The 13,108-nt window shown below is 39.7% G+C and overlaps 1 protein-coding gene across 1 annotated transcript in view; it reads right to left on the reverse strand.

Annotated features, from left to right (window-relative positions):
* Positions 1-1,170: 1,170 nt before the first annotated feature.
* LOC309653961 (ELKS/Rab6-interacting/CAST family member 1-like) overlaps positions 1,171-13,108 on the reverse strand; it is a 110,280-nt gene continuing 98,342 nt past the window's right edge. Inside the window, exons 7-8 of the mRNA XM_082478674.1 lie at positions 1,391-1,557; positions 1,171-1,268 (exon numbers count right to left, since the gene is read on the reverse strand). Of these exons, the coding sequence (XP_082334800.1) occupies positions 1,509-1,557 (49 nt within the window). The 3' untranslated portion in view covers positions 1,171-1,268; positions 1,391-1,508. The remainder of the gene's footprint in view (positions 1,269-1,390; positions 1,558-13,108) is intronic.

The following is a 13,108-nucleotide window of genomic DNA, read 5'->3' on the forward strand; positions in this document are numbered from 1 at the left end:
AACCTTTGGGTTCTAACCAATGTACTTGTGACTTGGCAAAATCCACCAACATTACAAATGCATATCCTTTCACCCAGCAATTCTACTTTAAGTAATTTACCTAGAAATATACTTCACATATGAATAAACTAAATATGCACATTTTTAAAATGCAGCATCATTTTACATAACAGCAGAAACTTTAAGCAGACTGTCCATCAGTGGAAACCTTGTAATAAACCGTAGCACATCCACACAGGTGCTGTTGGTAACAATGAAGAAGCCCCGGAAGAAGTTTCAAAATATATTAATGGGAAAAAAGGAAAGGAAAGGAAAGGGAAATAAAGGAATGGTAACATTTGTGTTTAGAGAAACATTTTTGCTTTATATGGATTATGCATAAAATGTTTATGGAAGAACACACAAAGAGGTAAACAGGAAAAAAGAGAATACGTATTTGCCTGTGTATATGTAAACTGTGCCTGGAAGCGTATACAAGAAACGGGGTAAGGGGAAGTGAGCAGTTGGGGGTAAGGTGAGAAGAACATATGTATAAAAATGTAAAGCAAAGTAGCATCCACTAACAAGATACTACAGTCACCCATCTAGAGTGATCAAATTTTTATGTTTACTCATTGAAAGCAAATGAAAACCAAATTAACAGAGGACAGATATTGAACACGGTCCTCTGTACACAAAAGAAAAGCTGAATTTGAGGTTTAGTGAAGAGAGTTTTATTCCTGGGCTATTGTTAGAGGTTAAAAATAAACTGGGACAATGTCAAATATTTCTGATCTATCCCCTCAGTGGAGAAGAACAATAAATACCAGTGTCTACTGTAACTATTATCTCAAAGGTACCCTTTAATTTAGCTAAAAGGGGGAGGGGAAGACAATTATCAGTACTTCCCTTATTTATTACAGTGTTAGCCTCTTTCCAGTTATGATTAAGGTAAAATAGGAAAGAAAGTCTTCCTTTCCTTGACATATGTAGATTAGATGTCATTATAGTAGCATGTGTTTCTATTCAAAATTGCAGTCTTGCAAGAATCCCGGCCCACGTACTACACTAATTCATGGCCCTACAGTTGCCATACAAGACAGAAGATTAGGAGAGGTAGAAGAATGCCAATGCAAATACTCTGGCAATTTACAAGGCACTTTTCAGAGACAGTAGCATGGAAAATACTACTGAAGATACCAAACAGTGTTTACTTCGAAAGTTTAAAAACTGAATATACAGAACAGTTTTCACAATCTACCTCCTGCAGCAATGGTTTCAATTACGACCTGCAAAAATATAAACAGAGGAATGAGAGAGAAACTCTGATAGCACTTAGGTACAACTCAGTGGTAGGAATGAGGACGTGGGTCTGATGCGGGACCCTGGGCTCGGAACACCTGCACCTCACCTTCTTCTGAAGGACATTAACTTTCCGCTCCTTCACATCCAGCATGTCCTTGAGGTCATGGATCTCTCCAGCTTGTGTCCCCTTCTCCTCAGCCATGTCCTGGATTTGTTTTGTCTTCTTATTCAGCATGGTTTCTTCTCTTCCAAACGCAACCGCAGAGCATCCACCTAAGAATATAACATTTTTACAAATGATTAATTGAAAAGAAAGGAACGTAATTCCTTCCAAATAGATGTGTACAGTTGCCTAAATGATACTTTTAGAGTAAACTTTCATTAGAATCAAATAAAATACCACTCTAAATACAACTCTGACTATTTAGAAATGAAACCCTAAAATTTTGTGAGCACTTCCATGATAAAATAACATTTACATCCGTTAAATTACGGTGTAATCAAAATAAACAGATCTGAATAAAGGGGACAAAATTGGAGAATTTATATAAAGGGGTTGAGTTGAGCTTTGCTACTTCTATAAAAGTGGTATAATCTATTATGTTTCTCAAATTTAGAATCATTCGGAGGATTTAAACAGAATGCCAGGCCAAGCCACCAGTTTCTAATTTGGCAGGGTTGGGGCTCAAGAATCAATATTTCTAACAAGTTCCCAAGTGATGCTACACTGCTTTAGAAAATCTAAAAGTAGAAAGAAAACTGTAAGCGTCACCAAACATGACACTTGCTGTATCAGAGACTACAATCTAGCTGCAGCTGACAATCCCATAATGCACTTAGAGATCTGTAAGGCAAAGCAAGGTCTACTTTCAGATCTCAAGACTAGTCAGCTAAAGCTTGGTATCCAGGTACCTTTATCACCAAAGTTTCCTACCATCCATTAGATATAACTTTAAAATAATTAGAAATCTAATATAAGTACTTATGTTTTCTTCCAGTTTTGAGATACAACTGACATACGGCACTGTGTAAGTTTAAAGTGTACAGCATAATTATTTGACTTCCATGCGTCATGAAGTGATTATCACAGTAAGTTTTATGAACATCCATTGTCTCATACAGATACAAAATTAAAGAAATAGAAAACAACCTTTTCCTCATGACGAGAACTCTTAGGATTTTCTCCCTTAATGACTTTCACATACAACACACAGCCGTGCTGATTATCTTTATCCTGTTGTGCACCGCACCCCAGTACTTATTTACCTGATATCTGGACGTTTGTACCTTTTGACTGTCTTCATCCAATCTCCCCTCCCCTGATTCCTCACCTCTGGTAACCACATATCTGGTCTCTTGTTCTGTTTGTTTCTCAAGTATAACTGACCTACAGCCCTATGTTACTTCCTGAAACACAGCAGTGTAAGTTGATTTTACTATACATTTCAAAAAGTCTATTACAATACGTCACCACACAATAATATTCCATAGTTACTGACTGTATTCCCCACACTGTACATTTCATCCCCTTGACTCATTTACTTTTGTAACTGGAAGTTTGTCCCTCTTAATCTCCCTCACCTATTTCTTTCCTCTCCCCATCCTCCTCTCCTCTGGCAACTACCTGTTTGTTCTCTATATCTATAATTCTGTTTCAGTTTTGCTAAGTTTGTTCATTGGCTTTTTAAGATCCCACATAGACGCGAAATCACACAGTATTTGGCTTTCTCTGTCTGGCTTACTTCACTTATTAGCATAATGTCCTCAAGGCCCATCCATGTTGTCACAAACAGTAGGATTTCCTTCTTTCTCATGGCTGAATAATAATATACACATACACAGACAACATCTTCTTTATCCATTCATCCACTGATGGACACTTAGGTTGCTTCCATATCTTGGTTCATTAATGCTGTAATGAACATAGGGGTGTATGTATCTCTTATAATTAGTGTTTTTGTTTTCTTCAGATAAATACCCCAGAGTGAACTGCTGGATCATACAGCAGTTCTACTTTTAATTTTTTGAGGAATCTCCATACTGTTTTCCATAGTGGCTGCACCAACTTACATTCCTACCAACAGTGCACAAGGATTCCCTCTTCTCCACAGACCACAGACTCACCAGCACTTGTTATTTGCTGGCTTTTGGATAATAGCCACTCTGACAGGTGTGAGGTGATATCTCATTGTAGTTTTGATTTGCATTTCCCTCATGATTAGTGATGTTGAGCATCTTTTCACGTGCCTGGTGGCCATCTGTATGTCTTCTTTGGAAAAATGTCTACTCAGATCCTCTGCCCATTTTTTAATCAAGTTTTTTTTTTTTGATGTTGAATTGTATGAGTTCTTTGTATATTTTGGACCCCTTATTGAATACATTATCTGCAAATATCTTCTCCAATTCAGTAGGTGGTCTTTTTGTTTTGTTAATAGTTTCCTTTGCTGTGCAAAAACTATGTAGTTTGATGTGGTCCCACTTGTTTAGTTTTGCCTGTTTCCCTTGCCTGAGGAGACCTATCCAAAAAAAATTACTAAGACCGATATAGAAGAGGGTACTGCCTATGTTTTCTTCTAGAAGTTTTATGGTTTCAGGTCTCACATTTAAGTCTTTAATCCATTTTGGTTTTTTGGTTATTTTCTTAAATTAATTTATTTATTTTTGACTGCGTTGGGTCTTTGTTGCTGCACGCGGGCTTTCTCTAGTTGCGGCGAGCGGGGGCTACTCTTTGTTGTGGTGCGCGGGCGTCTCATTGTGGCAGCTTCTCTTGTTGTGGAGCACGCGCTCTAGGCACACGGGCTTCAGCAGTTGTGGCTCGCGGGCTCTAGAGCGCAGACTCAGTAGTTGTGGCACACAGGCTTAGTTGCTCCGTGGCATGTGGATCTTCCTGGACCGGGGCTCAAACCTGTGTCCCCTGCATTGGCAGGAGGATTCTTAACCACTGTGCCACTAAGGACGTCCTTTTAATCCATTTTGAACTTGTTTTTGTGCATGGTGTGAGAGAGCAGTCCAGTTTCATTATTTTTCATGTAGCTGCCCAGTTTTCCCAACACCGTTTGTTGAAGAAGCTGTCTTTCCCCCACTGTATATTCTTGGCCCTTTGTCATAGATTAATTGCCCATATAAATGTGGATGCATTTCTGGGCTCTCTATTATGTGCCATTGATCCATGTATCCATTTCTGTGCCAGTACCACACTGTTTTGAATACTGTAGCTTTATATTATAGTTTGAAATCAGGGAGCATGATACCTCCAGCTTTGTTCTTCTTTCTCAAGACTGTTTTGGCTATTTAGGGTCTTTTGTGTTTCCATACAAACTTCAGAATTATTCTAGTTCTATGAAGAATGCCATTGGCATTTTGTACTGATTTTAAAATCTATTCACAGCAACTTTCATTAAACATACTCACACACCAAATTCTTTTGTTTTTTTGCTTTCCCACTAAGGATTTATAATTCAGCAAATAGTTACACATTTGATTACAGAAAAACAGGGAGGTGGGTTTCTTTCTGTTCAACAAAAATGTAACATGAGTCACACATGCAAGCCACTTCTGAAATTTTTAATTTTCTAGCAGCCACATTAAAAAGTGATAAAGGAACAGGTAAAATTAATTTTAATAATATATTTTATTTAATCTAATATATATACACATTATTGTCATTTCAAACCTATAGTCTATATAAAAAAACTATTAACAAGCTATTTTACGTTTCTGTTTTGTACTAAGTCTTCAAAGCCCAATGCATATTGTAATTGACACTTATGTCACATCTCAATTTGGACTTGCCATGTTTCAAGTGCTCAATAGCCACATGTGGCTGGTGGCTACACACTGACAGTGCACATCTAAGATAACAAGTACGTTTCTACAGAACATCTTTAATCTTGAACTTGTCCTATATTATTTTTCCTGTCTGAATGTAGAATAACCCACAAAGAAAAAAATAGGTCAGACTTCCTTGGTGGCGCAGTGGTTAAGAATCCGCCTGCCAATGCAGGGGACACGGGTTCGAGCCCTGGTCCAGGAAATTCCCACATGCCACGGAGCAACTAAGCCCGTGCGCCACAACTACTGAGCCTGCGCTCTAGAGCCCGCAAGCCACAGCTACTGAGCCCGTGTGCCACAACTACTGAAGCCTGTGTGCCTAGAGCCCGTGCTCTGCAACGAGAAGCCACTGCAATGAGAAACCTAATTCTTTTTTAAAATAGGTAATATGGGTAATGACTCACAGAGAGAATACCAAAACATCAGGAAATATTATTATTACCTTATATCACAACTATATTATTACATCAATAACATATTGAAACTATATTATATCAAAACAATAACGTATCTGAGAACCAGTACTGTATGTTTAGTGGCACTTACTGCTCAATAAGTATTGTGGAAAATTTCCTAGGAGACCAGTCTCATTTGAGACTGATATAGATAAGCCATCATGTACTTACAAATTACGTTGGACCACGCTGGAGAGGAAAAACATGTAAATAAACAACATTCCACTCTGCTAAACTCTATTTCTCTCAACCACTTCAATGCCACCAGTCTCACCAAGCCAGAAATAGGGGAAGCCGTCTTTTCAGGTCCCATTTATAATTCGTCAGCACAAGTTCCACTGCCCCCTCAATAAACACTCTTGCACCTGGAATTTTCCTCTATTCTACTTTAATTAATGATACAGGGTAAACCTTATTACATTCTGGAAAGGTCCACCTAAGAACTTTCAAACTCTGAAAATCTTATTTCTGAAACACGGTTCTTTCCTTTCTTCTACGCCTACTAAATCTACTCTTTGTCCATAGTATAACCTCTGACCTATCATCCCTAACTTTTTGTTATTCACCTCCATTCTGGTTTTATTTATTTTTCTCCCAGCCTGAGCAATCATTTCAAATACAGCCTCACATCATCTTTTTTTTTCCAGGCATGTTTATTTTTACAAACCTTTACTTCTGTATTAAACAGTTTTCTCCATTCTACCCTCAGACTTCTGAACCTTCCTACACATGGTCATGTATATGCTTGCCAAGCACACACACAGTATATCAAAAGTCCTCAGAATTCTATTCTCAAGCATCGTATTTTCTTCCCTTGTATTTTCCCTGTGGAAAAATTCAATTTCCCATGGTAACCGGCAAAACTGGTACTTTGAGAAGAAAGCAGACCCAAGATCTCAAAGCTAAAAATAAGTGATGGAGCATGGATTTAAGATTAAATGGTCTGTCTTCAGATCCTAAGCTCTTAACCACTAATTCTGTGAGATTTCATATATGTAAAATTCTAGAAAATGCAAACTAATTACAGTAACAGAAAGCAGACCGAGGGTTGCCTGGATATGAGGGAGGAAGTGGGGAGGAGAGAAGAATATCAGGGAGAGGCAGAAGAAAGGGGTTACAAAGAGGGACAAGAAAACCTTGGGGACAGGGGTTCTTTATCTTGACCGTGCCATTGGTTTCAGAGGTGTATGTGCCAAAACTTACCAAACTGTACATTTTGAATATATGCAGTTTATTTGATGTCAATAAATTTGATTTTTTTAAGTAAGCAAAATTAGAAAGCATGGTATTAGAACAGGAATAAACCAACAGACGTTTGCCACAGAAATGCAAGCCCAGACACACACACTCACACCATTTAGTGACCCATACACATATAAACAGAGGTGACACTGTAATCAGTGAGGAAAGCACAGAGTATCTGATAAACTGTTCTTAGACAACTGGCTACCCATACTGGGGGAGGGGGGAAGAACCCTGACTCGTATCATACACAAAAATGAATTCTAGATGAATTAAAGCTTTATATATAGAAAGCAAATCTTTAAAACTTTTAGAAAGAAAGATACTGTTTAAGTATCTTTTAAGACAGGGCAGCATGGAAGGATTTTTTTTTTTTTAAAGACCCAGAAGGGATACATCGTAAAGAAGAAATACTGGTAAAGCCAACTACGTTAAAATTCAGAACTCTTACACGTCATTTACCATCTTAAAATGTTTTAGTATTTTACCTATATTTTAAGTGCCTGAAATAGTTCTTAGTACACATACTACTAAGGAAAATAGAGGCATATTTATACTAACTTTTTTTTTTTAATTTATTTTTATTTTTGGCTGTGTTGGGTCTTCGCTGCTGTGCACGGGCTTTCTCTAGTTACAGCGAGCAGGGGCTACTCTTCATCGCAGTGTGTGGGCTTTTCATTGTAGTGGCTTCTCTTGTGGCAGAGCATGGGCTCCAGGCACACGGGATTCAGCAGTTTTGGCACGCAGGCTCAGTAGCTGTGGCTCGTGAGCTCTAGAGCGCAGGCTCAGCAGTTGTGGCGCACAGACTCTGTTGCTCCACGGCATGTGGGATCTTCCTGGACCAGGGATCGAACCCGTGTCCCCTGTATTGGCAGGCGGATTCTTAACCACTGCGCCACCAGGGAAGTCCCTACACTAGCTTTTTAAAATATTGATATTTTGTGAACTGGTCAAAATAAATATGATGCAATACTGAACTTCAAGTTTCAAAATGTATGACCATTTACAATCACTCCAAAAAAATTAAATACCTAGGTCTAAATCTAACAAAACATGTATAGGCTCTGTATGCTGAAAATTACAAACGGCTAATGAAAGCAACTGAAGAAGATCTAAATGAGTTCTTCCCATGAATAGTATATGAAATGGAAACTTGACATGTGTAAAGATAGCCAATCTACTTAAATTTTTCCTCAAAGATGAGGAAAAAGAAAAGATTACTCAGCAGTGACCAAAAAAAAAAAAAAAAAGTGTTTTACTGACAAACAGTAGAACTACAATAAGCCAAGCCCAGCGAATCCAAAAGATGTTACATTACAAATTTCCAGTTTTGGTGCCTGAATTCAGCACTAGAGAGCTCAGAGCAAGAATTAAAATCCAATGCAGAACAAAGATGGAATACATGATCACCACTGAGTTCTCCAATGGTCCTTTCTAAAGTGCAAGGTGACAAAATTCCTTAAGTTACCCCCAGTTTTCCTTCATCTACCTATTAAAATCAGAAACACTCCACTATGCAAAGAAGGAAAAAAGGTCCAGAAGGGAAATGTCAGAACAGACTGAATATTTATTCAATAGGGAGAAAAGAACTGCCACCACAGAGCAAAGATTCTTGTGAATAGGAAATTCAACGACCAGGCTGTCGAGATGCCAGAAGAACTCACTGACCCTTATCCACCTGGCGTTTGTTGAGGCTCAGCTCCAGCCGGCCTACGTGGCTACTAGTCCCATCTGACAGCATCAGATGTGGCTCCTATTAGTGAACCCATTACAGGGCATCCATCAGTCAGGGCGAGTCAAGAGGGAGCTCCTGGAACCCTCTGACCCGCTGCACAGTTAAAGAGGTCAAAGTCTTAGAAAGTACACATGCCAGAAATCTAAAAATAAATAAATCTCATGCCAAGTCATTTCTACCTAATTCCTACATTCTAGTTTGTATTCTGTATACTATATATTCCACTTCTAATATGTATTCTATATATCCCAATAACCACAAGCAAAAGAACAAAGCAACTCACCTTAAAAACATTTTACCCAATACTCTTGAAATACACTATTAAATTCTTATTGCAGAAGTCAAAAGCCCAGACATTTAAACCTGTAGATAAGTTTGAACTGCCTTGTCTCTCAGTTCTTCTCAGCATTAATTTCAGAAAAATGAAAGGCTTTCCATCTGTGGGTCAGGAATCAGAATACAGCAGGAAAACGTCCCTCATCACTTCTAAGTGTTTCTCATTCTGATGGGACCAATGTCTCAGGATAATAACTGTGAGGCCTCATATTGCTGCTTCTTTACCAAAAGTACCCAGATGCCCCAGCTGCACTTTTACGTTAGATCCCTGACTCTGCTAAGTGACCTGGAAATGGGCCTGCACTAACCACTCATAGATACCTGCATGCCGATTTGAGGGAATGTCAGGTATGAGACCCGCAAGAACTGGTGACTGAAAAAGGTAAAGAATGAAAACTCCTGTTATAAACATACAAACCTTTGGTGTTACTGCAGTGGGAAATGCAGGTTTTGATATTAAAAATATTTCATATCACAAATATTAGCCACAGAAACTACCCAAGCCCACAGTCTAATTACTAAGTGATCTTTTCAATTCAAATCACCTGTGTACACTTTTTCTTGATCTGCTTTTTCATGCAATGCAGAATTTAAATGGGCTAGTCTGGAGAGCTGAGATAAAAATAACCACAAAAACCACTTTGCTACTACTAGATTAATTGCTCTGAATTCTACACTGATCTTTTGGTTTGGTGTGAACTAAATTCAGAGTATAATTTTGCGTGAGGTCCATATTTTGCAAACCACAAAAAACATATTCAGGAAAACCCCTCACAGACTAGCAGGACACACAGTCATCACCCTAACACCATTCTTGGCAGGAGGAATAAGACCTTTTTCATTCACATCAACTGAGCTGGAGGAACAGCATCTAACCAGCTTGCCAAGCATCCACGTCTGTGGCAAACAGGTTATGCCAACTTCAACAAAATCAGAAGGTTTTTCCTCCACAAGACTTTCTCTACCAAAGGACATGAACAGAAAAATGGCTACCTTGCTGTTTTGGCCTTTTACTTCTGACCACAAAAGTATTAATTATCTCAACCCATCTTAACCTTCTTTTGTTTTACATCAATAAACAGATCTACCTAACAGCACATTAGCACTAGTAACTGCATGCCAGTGACAAGGGCATGTTTCCTATATTTATTTATTTATTTATTTTTGGCTGTGTTGGGTCTTCATTTCTGTGCGAGGGCTTTCTCTAGTTGCGGCGAGCGGGGGCCACTCTTCATCGCGTTGCGCGGGCCTCTCACTATCGCGGCCTCTCTTGTTGCGGAGCACAGGCTCCAGACGCGCAGGCTCAGTAATTGTGGCTCACGGACCTAGTTGCTCCGCGGTATGTGGGATCTTCCCAGACCAGGGCTCGAACCCGTGTCCCCTGCATTGGCAGGCAGACTCTCAACCACTGCGCCACCAGGGAAGCCCCCATGTTTCCTATAATTCCTCTTTTGCAATTATATGACTCACTGCCTTTCTAACTCTCTGACCACACACCTTTTCAGTTTTCTTCACTGGATCCTCTGTCATTTCCCCCTCTTTACATCTCACTCGATACAACCTTCCCCTGGAGAAACCAATTCATCCCTAAGGCTTTAGCCACTACCCCCATCATGACAGCTTCCTAATATTTATTCCTAGCCTATTCCTAGCCCCAACCAGTTCTAAAAACCTGAGATTCTAACAAAAGTTTCTGCTTTCACTGAATATTTAGTTTAGAATGAGCTTTTTTTGTTTTAATCTTTTCTTTTAAAGGACCTTTAAAGATCACCTAACGTGGTCACATATAAATGTAAGTTAAATCTGAGTACTGTCTACTATATTATTTTCTGCATTTTTCCTGTATTTCATAATTTTTTTTTTAATTTATGTATTTATTTATTTGGCTGTGTTGGGTCTTTGTTGTTGCACGTGGGCTTTTTTTCAGTTGCGGCAAGCGGGGGCTACTCTTAGTTGCGGTACGCGGGCTTCTCATTGCGGTGGAGTCTCTTGTTGCGGAGCACGGGCTCTAGGCGCGTGGGCTTCAGTAGTTGTGGCACATGGGCTCAGTAGCTGTGGCTCACGGGATCTAGAGCGCAGGCTCAGTAGTTGTGGCGCAGGGGCTTAGTTGCTCTGCGGCATGTGGGATCTTCCTGGACCAGGGCTCGAACCCGTGTCCCCTGCTTTGGCAGGCGGATTCTTAACCACTGCGCCACCAGGGAAGTCCCCATAAACTTTTAAAAAGGTAAATAATCTGAACTACTCCTAATTTTAAAGCTGAGGAAATCAAAGCCGAAACTAAGTGACTTGCCGAGGATCACTAAGTATAATTTCCTATCACCACATCTCCCACTGTTCCCATCTAGAAAGGAGGATGACTGAAGGGCGTTGGGTCATGAGGCTGAGAGTGTACACAAGCAGACCTTTTTAAAAGGCTATTTCAACTGCACTGAGTTCTGTCTGACATCCCAACAAAAGGTTGAAGAGCTCAGAGAAACCTGCAAAAGGCCACAGGCAGAGATGTGTCATTCAACAGTGCACAGTTTATCTGTACAAAGGTGGGGAGAGGGCTACAAAGTTATCATCTAAAAAAACCAGTGGTGATATTTTAAACCCACTGATATTTAATATTCACCTCCAAATTCAGATGAGAACTTCATAATTTAAAAAATCTATTCTAGCCACATTAAACATCTATTCTAACCTTAGGAAGGTGGTATTATTATTATTCTCAGTGACAGATGAGAAAATGGAGGATTACAGAGGTAAAATAACTCATCCAAGGTCACATAACTAATAAATGTAGAAGGCTGTTTCAAGCCTAGGTCTGACTCCAAAGCCCATGCTTTGACCACAGTGCTACTAAATCCAGACCACCTCTGTGAAGGTCAACCGATTAAAGGAGATGTTCATAAAACTGGAGCAATTCCATAGATACTATACACTGTACACTGCCCAACACAAAAGGACCTCATTCCATGGACCCTGAACAGGAAAAACACCAGGTCTTTTCCCACATCCCGTTTTTCCTTCAAGAATTTTAAAATTAAAAAAACAAAACAAAACAAAAAACTCCTGAATCCATGTTCTTTTTCATATGTGCTTAATTTTGTGATTTGAGAGCTGGATGAAAGTCTAGGGTAGCTTCAGAGAGGAGGATGAGATCGATAAAGAGCAATTATAGGGGGCCTCCCTGGTGGCGCAGTGGTTAAGAATCCTCCTGCCAATGCAGGAGACACAGGATCGAGCCCTGGTCTGGGAAGATCCCACATGCCGCAGAGCAACTAAGCCCGTGCGCCACAACTACTGAGCCTGTGCTCTAGAGCCTGCGAGCCACAACTAATGAGCCCGCGTACCACAACTACTGAAGCCTGCAAGCCTAGAGCCTGTGCTCTGCAACAAGAGAAGCCGCCGCAATGCGAAGCCTGTGCACCACAACAAAGAATAGCCCTTGCTCGCCGCAACTAGAGAAAGCCCACGCGCAGCAACGAAGACCTAATGCAGCCAAAGATAAATAAATAAAATTATTTTTTTTAAAAAGAGCAATTATAGGAACAGAAAGATAGCAATTATAGAAATAGGTGAGAACTTTCAAAGAGCTGGTTCAAACTGTCTTTTATGGGATCCAACAGGAGAAAGCTGCTTTGGAAAAAGTGAGCCTTGTCAAGTGTCACCAGAGTAATTTAAGAAAAAATAGCAAATCCTGATAAACAGGCATATAACATTCATATAATCACCCCAAATTCAAAAGGAAGTTAGCTTTTCTACTGTTATCTTTTAGAATGAGACCCTTATATTTGAGCAGTAGTCCTAATAACTTACAGGGGTAATTGATGAAACTCAATTAGTCCTAAAAACAAATATAAAAACCATCCAAGAATGACCACAAATACAGTCTTTGTTCTCTATGGTACAAGAAACCAATCCCAAGCCCATCTGTGTGAGACCTAGCTAATAAGAACACTATTTCAGAGGGGGGTACAAAGAGAAGGATGGGTTGCCAAGGGGAAGAAGTCATCTATTAGACTGTGACAAGCTTTTAAGTGTTTGCATTATCATTAACCAACTGCCTGGTTCCCTGGTTCCCACACCTGCCACCTCCATCCAAAACTATCACAGCAGCACTTGGCAACAGGCTCAGCTCCAAAACAGTGGCGCCCTCTTCTGACCCTTTTGTAGTACTGCATTCATACCAGGCACTGATGTGAAAATCTCTAATAAAGCCACAAATTAATAAATTTGCAGC

The sequence above is a fragment of the Balaenoptera physalus genome (assembly GCF_965194825.1).
Source record: "Balaenoptera physalus genome assembly, contig: HAP1_SCAFFOLD_1557, whole genome shotgun sequence".
Taxonomy (NCBI): Eukaryota; Metazoa; Chordata; class Mammalia; order Artiodactyla; family Balaenopteridae; genus Balaenoptera; species Balaenoptera physalus.